The sequence below is a fragment of the Musa acuminata genome, chromosome BXJ1-10 (genome assembly GCF_036884655.1).
Source record: "Musa acuminata AAA Group cultivar baxijiao chromosome BXJ1-10, Cavendish_Baxijiao_AAA, whole genome shotgun sequence".
NCBI lineage: Eukaryota > Viridiplantae > Streptophyta > Magnoliopsida > Zingiberales > Musaceae > Musa > Musa acuminata.
The window spans coordinates 19635030-19654728 of NC_088336.1; the positions used below are offsets into that span (position 1 = coordinate 19635030).

General features: G+C 36.5%; 1 protein-coding gene and 1 pseudogene across 1 annotated transcript; both read left to right on the forward strand.

Annotated features, from left to right (window-relative positions):
- The first annotated feature begins 1799 nt into the window (after window positions 1-1799).
- On the forward strand, window positions 1800-5557 carry LOC135595364 (putative disease resistance protein RGA3). The gene is made up of 2 exons (XM_065086191.1): window positions 1800-5248; window positions 5335-5557. The coding sequence occupies exon 1, from the start codon at window positions 2001-2003 to the stop codon at window positions 5229-5231; it is 3231 nt and encodes a 1076-aa protein (XP_064942263.1). The 5' UTR covers window positions 1800-2000; the 3' UTR covers window positions 5232-5248; window positions 5335-5557.
- A 2948-nt stretch (window positions 5558-8505) lies between these two features.
- On the forward strand, window positions 8506-12656 carry LOC135594941 (putative disease resistance RPP13-like protein 3; annotated as a pseudogene).
- Window positions 12657-19699: the final 7043 nt, after the last annotated feature.

Consider the following 19699-nt stretch of genomic DNA (forward strand, 5'->3'; position numbering starts at 1 on the left):
ATAAGATTACCCTTCATTAAGTATTGTATAGGAAGTTGTGTGTACTTGAGTATTAAGTATTGTAAATTTTGTATAATTAATATAACTAATAAGAGAATCATATAGTATTTTCTGAAAGTACTTTAATTGCAAATATAGATATTCCATAATATTACATATTGCATAAATTTTTTGCATTTTATAGACTAATAAAATTTATTATTTTGGCTGTCATCCATAAGGCAAAGTAAACTATTATATTATTGTGAACGTCCATTGCAAGCTAACATTATGTTATATCACTGTGGTTGTCAGTTGACTTTTACAAGATCAAATATTATCTATTACTATGATTGTGCTGCATACTCAGATAAAATTATAACATGATGTTATACTAGTTAGATCTATTGTAATAACATGATGTTAGGTCTATTATAATAGTTAATTAAGTATAGTAAAATGGAATGATTATCTCCGAAGTCGTTGCCCCCTCCACCATAGTTGGATGGTGAGGAAGAGGGGAGATGGGAAGAGGAGAAGAGAATGATTAATTAAATATAGTAATATGTCAATATGATAGTATAATTAACTATCATAATACTTGGAAATTGAGGAAAAAAAAAGTAAGAAGAAACGAAAGTAAGAAGAGGCAAATATGAAGGAGGGACGAGATAGGGTTGACGAATTCATTGACCCAAATCGATTTATTGAATCGGTTAACTAATTCGAATTAGCTCAGTGAACAAGTTTAAAATAATAATAATAATAATAATTTGAATAGGAAGATAAAATTGATTTTTATAAAAAAAAAATATCCCTCCCTAATTTTTCAATAAAAATCACCATCCGATAAATATCAATCAGTAATGACTTCTCTTGATAAATTACATTTTAAAAAACCACTCTTGATAAATTAATCGCATTAAAAAAAACCAAGTAAACCATTTTTAATCATGATTAGCTTTAGTTTGTTTTAAGTTAAATAATTATATGAAAACATAATATATCTGAGTTTCAAAGTATAACAACATGAATTAGAGTTTGAAATGGATTTTGAACTTTTAAAGGAATATTCAAAGGTTTTGATCTATAAAATAAATACTTATAGGTGAGATTTGTTCAATGCGACAACATATTTGAATATCATGATATTTTAGTTTGTTGAGATTTCTCAAATATAATTATAATTAAATAAAAATCTAACTAAATTGAGTTGAATTGAGTGATCCAATAATCTAATATTATCCAACTTCAAAATGCGAAAAATATTATTTTATTCCATGTGACAATGCGTTGCAACTGCATAATCATTTGTACCCTTTTTCTAATCTATGGAGAGGTTAAAGAAAGATATAGAATTGATATCAACCATGATCTCATTTGTGATATTTAAATTACAAATAAAACATTTTCACTGAATAAAAAAAAGTTAATTTTTGAATAACTCTAAAACCGAATAAATCATGCTTATGATTCCTGTGAGTGAAAGTCGATTATTCTTGAAACGAGTTCATTTATTAATTTCTATACTTTATATCCTAATCTCCCTAAGAAATCAAGATTAAGTTTATGAATATCCAAAAAATCCAATCTTGATATCCTAATCTCCCCAAGGCATTGTTTTATTATTATTATTATTATTATTATTATTATTATTATTATTATTATAAAGTCAACCGTAAGCTGGTAACTTAACAACGTCATATTATTATTATTTTTATTAAAAAAGAAAATTCTTTCACAGCGCCCTCCTCGATGCTCATCGATGACGCCATGAATTATTGGCTCCGGCGAGTCAACACCTCAGCCAGCTAGTTGCTATTTATTGTGAACGAAGGGATGCATGCTAATGGTGTTGTATCGATCGGTCATGCTCCTCAATGCAATTTATTCTTTTGATGAAAATTCGATCGGTGTAGGCATTAAGCATCATACGTAAGTGTGCTCGAGGAACCACCACTTGGGGCATCGAGTCTTCTTCCCGAGAGTGCCGAGGCCTTTTCCCTGTTCGTCCTCGAGAGATGGCAATGGTTCTGGATACTTTCGTTTCGAGATACGTCAACGATGTGGCAGCTTTCGTGGAGGGAGAGATATGCAAAGTGCTGGGCGTGAAGAAGGAGATCAAGGCGCTGCAGGAGACGCTGGAGACGATCAGATGTTTCCTCCAGGATGCCGAGCAGAAGAGCCGCAGCGGGGATCCCGTCATGGAGCTCTGGGTGAGGAAGCTGAAGGAAGTCATGTACGACGCCGACGACGTCATCGATCTGTGCGTGATGGAAGGGGGAAAGCCCTTGGAGGTTCGGGCGTCGGCATCAGCCTCAGGGGTGGTAAGCCTTCCTTTCAGCTTCGTCTCTTCCTGCTTTCGGTGTACCAAATACCGCCATGAGATCGCAGGCCAAATCGAAGCAATCAATGATAGGCTGAAACGAATAGCGGCAGATAACTCCATCCTTGGAAATCTACAGCCCGCAAGCCAACAACTCCACCCTAAAAAACCACCTCCACCACGTGAGACGTCGCCCTTGGAAGTTGAGGAGGACATTGTGGGGGAACAAATCGAAGAAGCTGCCGACGATCTAATCAATCGCATGTTGGAGAACACCGAACAAAAGTGTCGTGTTTTTGGGATTGTTGGAATGGGTGGAATCGGGAAAACTACTCTGGCAAGTAAAATATATAATGATGGAAGGATCAAAGCAAACTTTCCTATCCAAAAGTGGTTGTATATCTCAAAGGATTATACGGAGATCAAGTTACTCAGAGAGTTAATTCGGTGTGCAGGAGATGAAACCAAAGCAGAATCTTTTGAGGGAGAAAGCAGAGCAGAATTGGAACCCAAACTTGCCTCGCTCCTTACTAAAAAATTATTTCTCGTGTTGGACGACGTGTGGAGTCCAAATGTATGGACTGATTTCCTGAGGAAACCACTAAGTAAGGGAGCAGGTAGCAGCACGATCTTAGTTACCACTCGAATCGAAACAGTGTTAAGTGGTATGAAAGCCAGCTATATGCACCAAGCTGAGAAAATGGATGATAACAGCGGGTGGCTGTTGCTTGGGAAGACGGTATTCGAAGCTGGGGAGGAGGATGACATGCGTAGGTTGGAGGAAGTAGGTAGGAAAATTGTTAGAAAATGTGATGGACTTCCTCTTGCTATCAAAGCTATTGCAGGGGTTCTAATTTCCAAGGACAGAAGCACAGCGGAGTGGGAACAAGTCCTCGAGAATGACGCATGGAGTACGAACCGTCAGATCGACGAAGAAGTTCCAAGGGCTTTGCACTTGAGCTATGAGGATCTACCATCTCATCTGAAACAATGCTTTCTTTATTGCTCGTTCTTCACCTGGAAGGTTTTTCATTACAATGATATTATTCGGTTTTGGGTAGCAGAAGGCCTTATCGTAGAAGCAGAAGGTAGGTTGATGGAAGATGTAGCCGAGGAGTACTATTGGGAACTAGTTTCGAGGAATCTTCTACAACTGGATCCATCGTTTATAAACAGGAGCATGTTTTGTATCCATGACCATTTACGAGCGCTCGCTACATACTTGATGAAAGACGAAGGATTTTCGATTACAGTTGGTCAAAGATTAGATATAAAAGCCAACGCGAAGATTCGTCGGTTGTTGATATTTAACATGGGAATAAAATTAGTACTGTCGGATCACATCATAGAAAAGAAATGTTTGAGAACTTTAGTGATCAGAGACTCCCACTCAACCATCACAATTGAGGATAATGTACTCGAAGGGTTACCAAATTTACGAGTATTGGATCTTTGTAACACATCAGTCGAGAGAATTCCAAATTGCATCGGAGATCTATTGCACCTAAGATACTTAGATCTTGATATAACAAATATTCATGAGATACCGGAATCAATAGGGTGTCTTGTAAACCTTCAAACTTTGAATATCTCAGGATGTAAACACTTGTACAAACTTCCCATGACCATCACTAGACTATATAATCTAAGGAGTCTCGTTGTTGAAGAGACTCCTCTGACTCATGTACCGAAGGGAATCGGGAAATTGATAAATATTAACATACTCCAAGGATTTGTGATCGGTCATGACAATCCGACGAACGAGGTGGACGAGACCGGGTGTGGATTAGAGGAGCTGCAACCTCTTTCCAAGCTAAGATATCTGAGTATATACAGGCTAGAGAGGGCAGTGACGGCAGCGTCGGCACTAGCGGAGAAACGTTCTCTTAGGGAACTAATTTTAAGTTGGATGCCACCAGAAGATGGGGAAGATGGAGATGCCACCGATAGTGGTGAGGATAGAAGAGCAACAACATGGAGAAAAGAGGAGCAAATCCAGATGGGAGCCGAGAAGATATGTAATGAACTCTCTCCTCCTTCAAGCTTACGAACTCTTGTCATCGTACGATTCCCGGGTCGACAATTCCCAAACTGGATGATGTCGTCCTCCCTGGGCGAATCACTCCCTAACCTGCAATACTTGTATCTTTCGGTGTTCCCATCATGCGCAGAGCTCCCTCCTCTGGGCATGCTGCCCCTGCTGAAATATCTTAAGATCATAGGAGCCAAAGCGGTCATGACCATTGGGCCTGAGTTTCTCGGCCACAGTTTCCCGGGAACTTGTGCATTTCCCAAACTTGAGTATTTGGAGATCAACGACATGCCCAACTGGGAAGAATGGTCACTATGCGGTGTGGAGGAAGGTGGTCACAGAACACACCTGAAGCTGTTTCCCAATCTAAAGGAATGTTGTCTCGTAGACTGTCCCAAACTGAGAGCTCTTCCAGAAGGCCTATCCCACGCTACCAACTTGAAGGAATTGCACATTTGGGGAGCTCACAACTTGAGAGAAGTAACAAAGCTCCGCTTGAGTTACAAGCTGTCTGTCACAGATAACAAGATGCTGAACAGAATATCCGACGTTGCCATGAAGTATCTGGAGGTGGAGGATTGCCCCAATCTAGAGTGCGTGGATAATCTCGACAAGCTGCAGCACCTGGTCCTGATATGTCCGGAACATATGGATCAGCTTCCCCAATGGTTATCCCGCTTAATTGATCAACAGCGCCCTAATTCTGCACAATGGAGCTTCCGCAAACTTGAAGTGTACTGCAACATAGTGCTGCTAAGGAGCTGTCTCGATGGCAACGAGCATTGGAACATCATCCAACGGATTCCAGATGTCAAATTTCAAACTGATTCCGAAGAATACATGCGATACATCAAGGATCCATATAAGTATGACACAAATGTACCTCCAGAATAAGGGCATTGGTGTTCCTTGTAAGTCATTTTCTTGGTTCTATCCGATAACTTAGCTATATATGTGTGTATATATTCTCTTAATTCTTTTGTTGATTTCTTTGCAGGGTCAAAGAAAGGTCTCTGCGCCAGTTTATGCTTCCTTTATATAATATTTTGCGAATAAAGGTATTTGATGCCGGGATTTAATGGTTTCATCTTTTATTATTAATTTATGATAAGTTTTGATTAACATATGAATCACGGTGTTTATTGGACTGTGGGTTGCTTATATCAGATTATCTTTAAGTTTTTCTGAGTGTGCGGTTGAAACATGATGGATCGGTTATTGATTAAATTATATGATTAATATATTAAGATCACTGTATGTTTATATTATTTTCTATGTTATTTGGATTGAAATATTGAGAATTCTTATGGAGTTATTAAATCTATTGTGTATCCTATGGGTTGATGTATCATGAATTAGATTATGTGATAATTATGAAATCTACTTTATTTTGATTCTGCCCTTGCATTCAAAATCTACAGAATTATAACATTGTACTATCCGCTGGATTGGAAGCGTTACACACCACCTCATTCATAGTCTACCAGGCCAATAATGAATTTAGAAGCCACTCTCTTTGGTCATTGTGGTGTTGGGTTGCAGCAACCCTCAACTTCATTCTCGTACCGATCACCTTCTTTCTTAGTACATGGCATGGAATGCATTCCATGACCTCGTTTAATGCATTCATATTTTTCCTTCTTATGTAAACGTATTCGGGATCAATATATATATTCGTTCGTTGGAAACCTGAAATTAATATGATTTAGCTGGTCTTAGTTACTCTATGGAACCCTTGTAAGCCTTAACTTCGGTCCATTGGAAGTATGAAATTAATATGAATCTGCAGCGAAGGTTGGAGGCTATCAGATGTTACGTTCAAGATGTGGAGCGGTAGGAGCACCGCCACCGAACTACGAGGATTTACCATCTCGTCTAAAACAATTTTTTCTTTATTGTTCTTTCTCTACGAAGGTCTTTCTGTATTACAAGGGTATTGCTCCGTTTTGGATGGCTGAAGGCTTTATTGTAGAACGAGGAGGTAGGTAGGTTGATGGAAGATGTAGCCGATGAGTGCTGCGGGCTAGAACTAGTTTGGAGGAACCTTCTTGGTAGACTCGATATTTTTCTTTGCATGACCATCTACGATCTCTTTGGATGCAAACTCGACGAGTTTAAGTTGGATGCCACCGGAAGATGGGGGAGGAGGAGATAAAGGGAAAGTGACAAGCCCAAGAAAGGTTTAGGGAACAGTTCATTGACTGGAACAAGTTCATGGACTTGGAACCAATTCACATACCCGAACTGATTTAAAGTTTTATTAGGACAAAATTGGTATTAAAAAAAAATGAAATGTCCATACTACCTAATAAAAAATTGATTCTAAGAGTGTCCTAACCCTTTTTTCTATCTTTTTTTTATTATCCAATAAAAATAAAGTATCCTTCAATCAATGATCATGTTGTATGTAGATTTCTATGGACAACCCTTATTTCTCACAACCCTAAAAGATGACTTATAATATAACATCTTCTAGAATGATAATCCAGAAACTAATATCTTTCGGATTGTTACAAAAATACCCGGAATATCATCTTCCGAGCATTTAACCAAACATGTTAAATCGATCCAACAAATATCAAAAATTATTTCTCACCACCTCTTCAATCTTCATAAAGTTTCATTTGATTATTTATTTATTTTTAATCATTTTGTATCTCCAACAATGATAGATGCTTTGATGATTAAGAAGAGAATAACAACAACAACAACAATAATATAATTAGATTTTAAAAATATTGTTAGAATTAAATAGTAAATTGAGGACATTTATATCCATTTGCATAGGATATGTTAAGAATATCAAAAGTTATTAAAATGAAATTGTTCGATAGCAAAAATAAATTGAATATAAATCTTCTACTTTTATTTTATTTTTATTCTATATTTTATTATCACATGAATATTACATTTGAATTAAATTATACCACCTATCTTAAATACTTGATAGTGGGGGCATAGTTTTTAATAGTGGAGATATCTATTTTAAATAATTAAATTATTGCTCGTCATACAAGTCTCATACTATACTATAAATCTTCTACTTTTATTTTATTTTTATTCTATATTTTATTATCACATGAATATTAGATTTGAATTAAATTATACCACCTATTTTAAATATTGATAGTGGGGGCATAGTTTTTAATAGTGGAGATATCTATTTTAAATAATTAAATTATTGCTCGTCATACAAGTCTTATACTATACTTCAAGAGTACATCCATAGTATGAATTTATTGGTAAGATATCAATTTTCTTAGAATTATACTTTTCGAAATAATTTTAGAATGCTCATACTTAAATTTTTTTTTTCTAAAACAATGTTTCTAGTCTAATAAAAAAAATCATTTAATCTCTTTTTTCGTTAGACTCGCCAATGCCTCCATCGTCCCATCGCCACCGTTGGCCACCCCCCTCTACGACATACAAGCAGGGTTGTCTCTTTCGTTATAGTCCTCATGCTTACCCTCCTCCATTATACACGAGGTTATTCTCTATCAGTGGACGAATATCGTTATCATAGACCATTAGGTTATGACGAGCGCGACGACAGCTGACGAAAGGATAAAATAATCATTTAGAAAAATTCTGTTTCGAATTCTTTTTAAAATAGAAGCGCTGTGAGAAATTAAAAAAAAATAAAGAAGCGCTATGAGAAATTATCATTTAGAAGCTCTGTTTCGAATTCGTTCCTTTCCAATATTTCGCCATCCGTCCTCTGCGCCGAGTCGCTGGTTATACACAGTTGTTTCACAGATTCTTTGAATCGACTCCTTGCAGATTTTTCGAACTCAGCAAACACAGCTGTTCAGCGTGTCCTGCGATCTCTGTTTCCGAGACTTCGCCATGCGACTCCTCCGTCCACTCCGCTGAGCTGCTGGGTCTCATCTTCATCTCAAACTTGAACAGTTGCACACACTTCCCAGATACCGCGACTTCTACTTCCGAGATTTCGCCATGTGACTCTGCCGTCTTCTCCGTTGAGCTACTCGTCTTATTTGTCTCAGATCTCGGAAGAATAAGAAAGTAGATGATAAGGTAATCTGATTTCTGACGGCTACTGCATGGATCACCTTAGGAAACAATTCCATGTTGTTCCTCGGTCGATTAACTTCTGTCGTTAGGGGCCTGGCCGCTCGTACGATTTCATGACTCGACCAATGACCGGAGATTTCTGGTATCTAATGCAACAAAACATGCACAGTGGAAAGAAACATAGATACTGCTGCATGCGAGTGCGCTCTCATCTTAAAATTATAGCTACCGGTTTGAATGCAGACAGACGAGCGTTCCATTTTTTTTGTTTCGCTTGCCAACGGGAACCGGTGAAGGTAAGACTCCATCCTTGACATTTGTCGTAATTTTGTTTGCAGGCGTGGTTTGTTTTAGCCTGTTTGTTCTACTGATGATGCTGCTCTTGGATACAAATATATTTGTGCTCAAGGAACACTTGGCCGTGCAAACAACACATCAAACTTTCTTTCTGAGTGGTGTGGCATTTCCTCGGTTGGTGTCAAAGAGATCATGGCAATGATCCTTAATTTCTTTGTTTCAAGATACCTTAAAGTCGTAACAGAGTTTCTGGAGGGAGAGATGTGCAAGGTGCTAGGTGTGAAGAAGGAGATCAAATCCCTGACGGAAAACTTGGTCAAAATCAGATGTTTGATCCAAGATGCAGAGCGGAAGAGGCGTGGGAGCGCCGTCATTGACAACTGGGTGAGGATGCTGAAAGATCTCATGTACGATGCCGATGATATCATCGATCTCTGCACGATCGAAGGTGGGAAACTTTGGAAGCTCCGCCGGCATCAGCGTCAGCGGTAAGCTCCCCTCTCGGCTTTGTTTCCTCTAGCTTTAAGTGCACTAAATACCGTCATGAGATCGCTCCCAAAATCGAAGCACTTAATGCTAGACTGAAAGAAATGGCCGAGTTCAATGCCTTGGTGTCTGAGATAGTGTCGGCAACCCAAGAACCCCAACCTCACAAAACAACTACACGGGAGACATCTCCCGTAGAAGTTGAGGAGGACATTGTAGGGGAACAAATTGAAGTAGCTGCCCACAATCTGATTGATGCCATGCTCCAGAAAAATAAGCAAAAGTGTCGTGTTTTTGGGATTGTAGGGATGGGTGGCATCGGAAAGACCACTTTAGCACGTCAAATATACAACGACCAAAGGATCAAGGACAACTTTCCTATCAGTAAATGGTTGTATGTGTCTAAGGATTATTCCGAGATCGAATTACCGAAAGAGCTAGTAAGGTGTGCAGCCGAAGGTGCAGAATCTTTTAAGGGAGAAAGCAGGTCAGAATTGGAACCTAAACTCGCCTCTCTCCTGACCAAAAACTTGTTTCTCGTGTTGGACGACGTTTGGAGTGCAACAGTTTGGAATGATTTCCTCAGGAGACCACTAAGTAAAGGAGTAGGCAACAGCACGATCTTAGTTACCACGAGAAAAGAAAGTGTGTTGATAGGTATCAGACGTAGCTATATCCACCAAGTGGAGAAAATGGATGAAAATAGTGGGTGGATGTTGCTTCGGAAGATAGTATTCGAAGCTGGGGAGGAGGATGACATGCGTAGGTAGGAAAATTGTTAGAAAATGTGATGGACTTCGTCTTTCCATTAAAGCTATTGTAGGGATTTTAGCTTACAAGAACAGAAGCATTGTGAAGTGGGAAGAAGTCCTTGAGAGCGATGCTTGGAGTATGAACAAGATGGAGGATTAAGTACCGGGGGCTTTGAATTTGAGCTACGAGGATTTACCATCTTACCTGAAACAATGTTTTATCTATTGCTCCTTATACCCAGAGAGAAGTACTATACATTTCAGACAAATCGTTCGGTTTTGGGTGGCTGAAGGCCTTATCGTAGAACATGGAAATAATAATAGGTTGATGGAAGATGTAGCCGAAGAGTACTATTGGGAACTAGTTTCGAGGAATCTGCTACAGCTGGATCCATTGTACGCAGACAATAGCTGTTGCTCTATGCATGAACATTTATGATCCCTTGGTGCATATTTGATAAGAGACGAAGGGATTTCGATTAGACATGGAGGTGAATTAGATATACAAGCAAACACCAAGATTCGTAGGTTGCCATTTTCTAACATGGGGGACAAATTACTACTCCCCAAACGAATTATGGAACAGGAGTCTCGGAGAACTTTAATTCTGATCGACTCCCCTAAGACCAAGATAATCGACGATGATGTGCTGAGAAGGTTACCGCACCTACGAGTGTTGGATCTGAGAGATACATCGATCGATACAATTCCAGATTGCATCGGGGATTTATTGCATCTAAGATACTTAGATCTTCATGGAACAAAGATTGATGATATACCGGAATCGATAGGGTGGCTTGCAAACCTCCAAACTTTGATCGTCTCCCATTGCAACCACTTGGCTTCCCAAGGCTGTCACGAGGCTGCACAGTCTGAGGTGTCTCGATGCTTTCAATATTCCGCTGACTCATGTACCCAAGGGAATCGGAAAGTTGACAAAGCTTGACAATCTTCAACGATTCGTGGTCGGCCATGATGACCCACCGCACGAGATGGACGAGGGGTGCGACTTGGAGGAATTGCGAGCGCTTTTCGAGCTAAGATATCTGAGAATATCCAAACTGGAGAGAGCAGTAGCGACGGGATCAGCGTCGGTACTTGCGGAGAAACGCTTCCTTGGTTATCTCCTTTTGAGTTGGATGCATGTCGCGGACGAGGGCGAGGATGTTGAAGACGACGATGACGGTGTAGATGAGGACGAAGAGAATGAAGACGAGGAGGAAGAAGAAGATAATGGAGACGGGGACAGCAGACATGACCAGGAGGACGAGGAGGAAATCGAGAGAGCAGAGAAGATATATAATGAACTCTCTCCTCCAACAAGCCTGCAGACCTTACCATCAGCTAATTCTTCGGTCGGAGACTCCCAGGCTGGATGGTGTCACACTCGCTGGGCCAATCTTTTGCTAACCTGGAATACTTGAAGCTCTGGCACTTCCCATCATGCACCGAGCTACCTCCTCTAGGCATGTTGCCGCTGCTAAAATATCTGGAGATCATAAGTTTCAGAGCCGTCAAAACCATCGGAGTTGAATTTCTCAGCTGCAGTTTACCGCCTTCCGCTCAGTGGATCTTCAGAAAATTTGAACTGAAATGAGGCTTAGGACTGCTAAAGAGTTGTCTCAAGGGCAACCAGTATTGGCACATTTTTCAACAGATTCCAGATGTCAAAATTCAGACTTATTTGGACGAAGAATACACGCGATATGTAAAGGATCCATACATGTATGATACAAACGTACATCCAGGAGAAGGGGATTAGTCTTTCTTGTAAGTCTTTTTCTTTTATTTTCTATCCAATTATATTTCCTTTTAGTTCTTATGTTGACTTCCACCTTTTCTTTCTTGTTTTTTGCAGGATCAATGGAAGATCTCTGCGCATGTTTAGGCTTCTTAGATATATATGTGTTGTGAATAAAGCTGGACAGTGCAGTGCAGGGATTTAATGTTTTCATCCTATTATCAGACTGTTTGTTTGCTTATTTGATATTATCATGTCAAGATGATAGCTTGATATTTGTCGAATCAGCACTGACAACCACGTAACTTGTGGTGATTAATCGGCATCACCTCACCACACTGTCACTGATCCTAAAGGCAAACAGCTGCAAGTTTGAAACGAAACGAAGCTTACCATTGCTGGAGGGCTGCCCTTTTAGCCTGAGGTAAATTGCAACTGTGTATTCTTCTTCGCTTTTATCTTTTGTTTCTCTTATCTATCTATATATAATTTCAGGGTTTGTGTTGACATTTTACGTCGTTTTCTTCTTTGCAGGATATCAACTACATGACTTTATACGACTTCTATTAAGAAATGACACTTGTGATCCCTTGTTCTTCGATGCAGGTGTTTCGAGAGCTGGAGTATGTTGTATCGTGAGGCTGCTATTGTAAGAGATGGCCTTCGAGTAGCTAAACAAGATGGGCTCAAACTGATTCATTCAGAGGTTCTAATTAAGTTGTTACACAAGATAATTTTTACTCTCTGGGCAGTACAAAATATAATTGAAGATATTTGATACATTCAGTATTGTTCTGATTCCTACGTAATCTCTCATGTATATATATATAGAGAGAGAGTGGAATAAGGCTGCTAATTAGTTCACTAGATATGTTAGGCTAATCAAATCTGTATTTTTTTGAAGAGGGAACTGACCCTCTCAACCCAATTGTTTTTCTGTGCTTTTGATCTACAGAGCTCCTTTCTTGTTTCTATTGCTTGGATAATATATTTCTCTTTTGGAAACACAAACTACATGTTTTTGTGCAATAGAATAAAACATCTATGGATTATGGATTAAAGTGTTAAATTGCTTTACATGCCATGGCTTACTTAATGAAGCCTTGATTCTCACAGTTTAGAAAGCTTAAGCTCAAATTAATCATTATAAATCCATCAAATATTTATAAATCTAATTATTTTAAAAAAAAAAATTTGATGCAAGGCTAAATCTTATAATAAGAAAAAGGCCAAGGATTAATAACATATTAATAAATGATTGTAGAGTATGTTCGAGATCGAAAACCAAGGGTGAAGGATATTGTAATCTAAAAGCAAGGTAGAGTATGTTCGAGATCGAAAAGCAAAGTAGTTACCGATTCTTAATTAGTATAGTTGTGTCGGAAACAATGGTGAAAGATATTGTAATCTAAGATTTAATGAAAATTCATTTTGTTTCTCATCTCTAATTTGAAATCTAATCCACCACTGCAACCCTACGAATCACATAATTATCGTACAAGAGACGTTACCTTCTTTCGATCATCAATGAGGATTCAAAGTTATGAGACAGAAGAAGTTTCTAAGTTAAATTGATATCGAATCAGATGTATGCACAGGCAAGTCTTCTTTCCCACATCATATGAGTTCTTCGGTGCCTTCAACAGCATCCCCAAAGCAAGAAGAAAACAACTTTATGTTTTTTTTGAATACTCTGTCATGGAATACACGATGCGGTTTTATGGTAAGAAACTAAGTTTGAGTTACGACAATCTCAAAAACTAAAAAAAATCCCTCCTAAATTATCAATACTCTCTCTCTCTCTCTCTCTCTCTCTCTCTCTCTCTCTCTCTCTCAGTTCTTGTGCTTTTGATAATCCTATTGTTCAATTGCCCGATGTAGTGTGAGACAAATATGACTCTTCAATTCTAATAAAGAATTGTTGCTAGCTTTAAGCTCCGTTCAATTTAGAACTGTAATTCTACTCTTCTACGATTACATGCAATGTGGGCTATGCCGTTGATTGGTTGAAATGAGACATCATATTTCTTCTTCGTTCTTTGCTAGCTGATGTCTGATTAGTGGCTCGATCCCATCTGAAATTTCTAAGAGTGTGATTCAATTTAGTGGAATTAACTTTGGTCGCTTATTATGTGTTTCGTAACAAGAAAATGATACATAATAAATGTGTATTTTGGCATCAAATCTACTGATTCTTTTGGCATCAATTATTAGCTGACAAGAAGGTAGCTAAAAGACAGTCCTCAGCTCAACACAGACCCACCAAATGGAATCTTATGCCGTGCAAAATGAGTTAATTAGGACGTCAAATATTTAGCATTAGGGAACACAATTTTATATTGTTCAAAGCGTGATAGCCATCTCCACCTAATTTTATGAGAGGGACGTGATGATGGTACTTTTAATATAGTTAGAATCGATAATCAATCGGAACATCATAAGAAAAATAGTTCGTTAACTTAAACATCGAAAGGTTCACACCAGAGATTATCTGATGTAGTTTTATAACATCCTTCAACTTGAGATATTAAGATGCAAACGAGGAACCAACACTTTGAATTGATGATCAATTCTATTATGCTAATATTTGAAAAGCAGGTCATGTCGGATCAAATTCATCATTTAGATTGATGACCATCTCTAATTTTTTTTGTCAATTAACCTCTTCTACTTCTTAATTAACATTTTTGGATACTATATTATCCCAAACCCCCCTTAACATATCATGAATAAAGGATAATAAAAATACTGATTTGTCTATTTGTCTCATTGAACATAACAGCTCACAATGTGCTCATTTACTAAAGTATTTAGCACGTCGAAAATATTTTTTTTGTTCCTTTTAGGATGAAAAGATGCATGTAGTCAAGTCCAATTAAAATGTTGTTTTTATATTGCATCAGTAATATCAGGACAATATTTGGTAAGAGTCACTATTGACTTCACATGATGTTAACTCAATAGGCTCCTGAAGAAACTTGTGTGTGTGGACACTTTATGCTTTCAACTTCCGAGAATGAACGAAAGCATCCAACACATTCACCCTGTGGGGGTTGTGTTTGCTTCATGCAATAAATAATATTTGCATGGGTTGGTGATACATCTCCATCAGGAAATGTTTAGATGTTTGGGACCAGAAACATTAATTTCAACTTGCATGCATCTCTCGAAATGCCCGTACCATATTCCGTCTTATGTTGATTGCGGGGGCATAATGCTTATGGATGTTCGATAACCTATGCTCAATAAACTTAGGCGTGCCATAGGAGACACATGCTATATACTTCAGTAGTACAGTCTTGTAATCGTCTCCCAGATTCTGTGGATTCATTCGGCAGGATGTCAAATTTTGCTAGCTGTTCCCAATATTTCGTCATGCGATTCCTCCGACCTCCGCGCTGAGCTGCTGGTTATACACAGTTGTTTCACGGATTCTTTGAATCGACTCCCTGGTAGATTTTTTGAACACAACCAGCGTGTTCAGGGAGCTTTGTTTCCGAGACTTCGTCGTGCGATGGCCTGTGCAATCATAGTCAACAAAAGAATACTGAGATAGTTGCTAGTGAGTGTCAATTAGAAAGAAACAACTCGACTCGTAGTGGTACGTTTCTCGTAGTCAAAGCTATCATGCAACCATGTTGAATCATTCGCATATAAAAGCTGACACTCACATCATCTCTCATGTGGTTCTCGAGAGGAAGATTTATTTATTATTTATATTTAATATATATAATTTTTTAAAAGAGAAATGATGAAAATAATATTTGATTTCAAAATCATATGATAAAGTATTAAAATGATACACTCAATAATTTAATTCTAAGTTTTTTAACGTTATATCGAAAAAGATTGTTTAGCTTTATCTTTAGCTATGAATAATTGATTTGGATGAGTAGTGACACCAACACTAACACTAACACTCACATCATGATTCATTCGTTGTCGATGTTAGTGACACTAACACTAACACTAACACTCACATCATCTAGTGTTAGTGACACTAACACTAACACTAACACTAACAAACATAAACACTAACACTCACATCATTTGATGTCGATTCATCATCTGATGAGTAGTGAATTATTGGTTTGGAATCAAGCTAAAAGATTGTTTAGCTTTATCTTTAGCCCATGTCGATTCATTCGAATATAAAAACAAACACTCACATCATATGATGTGGGCTTAAGACGAAAAAATATTTGTTATTTATATTTAATGTATTTTTAAAAAAAATGATGAAGCTAGGAATCAAATTTATAATTCATAATCTTATGATAAACTATTAAAGTGATATATTTAATAACTTGATTCCATGTTTTTCAAAGTTACATCAAAAGATGGTTTAGTTTCATCTTTGTGATTTTTTTTCCTTTAAAAATCTTTTATATCAAGGGTGTATTGGACCATCAATCCATATTAATATATGACTATGATTATTGATTCGGATGAGTCTAATATCAGCTATCATGCAACCATGTTGAATCATTCATATATAAAAGCTAACATTCACATAATCTCATATGGGCCTTAAGACTAAGACTTAGTTTGTATTTAATATTTTTTTTAAAAAATAAATGATGAAGCTGGGATTTAAATTCATAATTTTACGGTAAACTATTAAAGTGATATATTTAATAACTTTATTCCAAGTTTTTCATCGTAACATTAAAAGGTGGTTATTTAGCTTTATCTTTCATGTGGGTCAAGACTTATTTGTTATTTATATTTAATATATATTTAAAAAATATATTTTTTATTTAGTTTTATCTCTCTAACTTTTTTCTTTTAGAAATTTTTTATATCGCAGGTGTATTGGACCCATAAATCTATATCAATTAATGGCTATGAATTATTAGTTCGGATGAGTCGTGACATCAGCTATCATGCAATCGAATCATTCACGTATAAAAGCTACCACCCACATCATCTCATGTGGGCCTCAAGACGAAGACTTATTTATTATTTATTTAATTTTTTTTAAAAATAAATGATAAAACTAAGATTCAAATTCATAATCTTATGATAAACTATTAAAGTGATATATTCAATAAAGTGATATATTCAACTATTAAAGTTTTTCATTGTTACATCAAAATATTGTTGTTTAGCTTTATCTTTTATTTGGGTCTCAGGATGAAGACTTATTTGTGTTAAGACCAAAATCGACACTAAGAGGGGGTGAATTACTGCTTCGATAAAAACCTTAATGATTCAAAAATTTTCGTTCAATTAAAAAATCGTGTTGAAAATGTTGAAGGTGTGCTTGACATAGAATAAGTGCAATAAGCAATTAAAGCAATATCAATGACAATAAAAAGCAAATAGAAATGCAAACCAAGTTTTATAGTGATTCGGTCGTCGTGACCTATGTCCACTCCTGATTCCTTCTCTATTGAGGCCACCGACATCCACTAACGGTCTTGCTTCAATGGGTAGTGACCAACTATCCTCTTACAACTCTTTCTCCTTTTTATAGGTTTAGGAGATAACCTTTACAACACACTCACCTCTCTCTTAAACTGAAATCAACACTTAGAGCTAGAGGAAGGGAATTATCACAGGATTACAATAGTGTTTTCCCAATTTTTGTTCTTAGTTGATATTTTTATTGAGTAGGGATGAGTGAGATATTTATAGGCCCTAAATGGCTTCAAAAAGTGGAGCCAAATTTTAAATCCCCGAGATTTCGGGATACTAGCGGTACCATTACCCAGTTTGGTGGTACTATCGCCTAACACACTGACATTGGGCAGTACCACCACCTGACATAATCTGGGAGAATATGTTTGGTCGGTACCATTGCCCAATCTGGCGGTACCATCGCCTAGTCTGGGTAGTACCATCACTAGATCTTGCTATAAGACATTGAATGAGCCAAACAGTAGACCTAATTCAACCCTAATTCAAGCCAAATTGGCCCCTAATTGAGTTGGCATTGTTTCACTCCAATACTGACTCAATTATACCTAAACTAACTTGATTTAGATAAATTATTATAAAACATGAATTATATATTGTTTGGCATGTCATTTGTTCTTCCGGTGCTTCGTCTGATCCTTCATTGCATCATCCTCTCTTCTAGTGTATTACCCAATTCGCATGTTGACTCCCGCAACTTTCGATCTCCTTGATGCAATGTCCAATCCTTCATCCCGATGCTTGAACTCATGGCACAAAGTCCTTCTGCTGGCACGTCGACCGATCCTCTGGCCCAACGTCCAATCTACTAACATGTTCAATCAAAGAGAGGCAAATTGATTGAAGCTAGTCTTGCGTCACTCAAAACGTAGATTAGATCACAAACTTATCAATTGATTTCATCATCAAAATCTGAGATTCAATAATCTCCCTCTTTTTGATGATGACAATCAATTGATGATGGAGTTTAAACTAAACTCCTCCTATCAATATACTATACTGATAGAAACTTTGAATTTTGAAAGCATAACTATTTCATCATTACATGCATCATGAATATTAAAAGAATCAAGTAATCATATCATTGCATGCATCTTAAAATCATGAGTATTTCATGCATACTCAAAGTACACCATACATGATCATCATCATAACTTCTCCCCCTTTGTCATCAATAAAAGAAGAAGTACAACTAACAAGTTTTCAAGCTAGTAATTTAGCAAGATTTACATCACTTTAGAACATACAAGCTAACAAGTTGGCAAGTGTTACTTCTCTTTGAAGTACGAAGGCTAGCAAGTTTTGCTTCTTTTTAGATGAGTAAGCTAGTACTTTTCTCTTGAGATGTACAAGATAGCAAGTTTCTACTTTTTTGAAATGTGCAACATGCAATGTTGCTTTCTTTTGCAATATGCAAGCTAGCAATTTTTGCTTCCTTTTGCAGGATAGCAAGTTTTCTTTCCTTGAAATGTGTAAGCTAGCAATTTTTGCTTCTTTTTATGATGTGCAAGCTAGCAAGACTTTTTCCCTTTTGTTATTGTCAAAGAGAAGAAGAGAAGAATAATACAATGGTGCAAAATTTTCTTCTTACATCAATACTCTAAACATCACATAAGGTATACAACCATAAACACAAGGGAATTGTACATAATGAAAATCATGTCAAGAAGGATATAATATCAAAGATCATATGAATACCAAAAGACATGATTCATTTTGATCTCTTTTTTTTTTAAATAATGAAAAATAAATCTTAGGAGATCGAATAGTAAGGAAAATCTTAAGTCATAAATTCCAAAAATGATATTCTCTTTAGTAAATCATTAAAAGGAACATAAAAGAATAAAAGATCTTGATTCATAAAGATCTCAAGTTATAATTATCAAGGAATAAAGATCATAATTTTGATAATAACTCATTTAAATTCATATCATCAAAATTACTTTTATAGTTCAATAGATTCAAAAAATAATAATATACATGTATTGAAAAACTTGATAAGTTTTAGAAATAAAAATATTTTCAAAAGAGATGCATTCCCCTTTTTATGTGTTTCAATTTATGTGATTTATTTCATACAAATATACCTCTATCTTTTATGCCAAATAAAACAGACATCAATGTTTAAAAACAAAAAAACAAGCTTCATCATGAAAATCATCAAGATAAACATTTAAACATTCATAGAATTATTTTTATTTAGTATGCAAGCATTAGATTCAAATTTTTATCACTTATTACACAAATATTTAATGAGTTATGTCCATGACAACTTCAAACAAAAGATTTGATTTGTTAATAATCATTTTAATTCCAATGAATTTTCTTTTATTATTGTTTATTGTAGTAATACAATTTCCTTCTTTAGTGAATCTAACTCATTACATTTAGTGTAAGGAGTTAACATGCAATTGTTATGCTCATTTTTAATTTTTTAAAATCACTAAAAAGAGAAGCATGATTTTTTTATGTTTTTTATTTATTACTAAATAATTAAATAACAACTCATGAAATATATCAAGTAATTTTATAGTAAGGTAAAGGAGTTTTGGTTGAGTCACTTACCTCATTATCAAATGCCACCAAGGCGTAGTTTGCAATCTCATCTTCAGATATACTTAATTCGT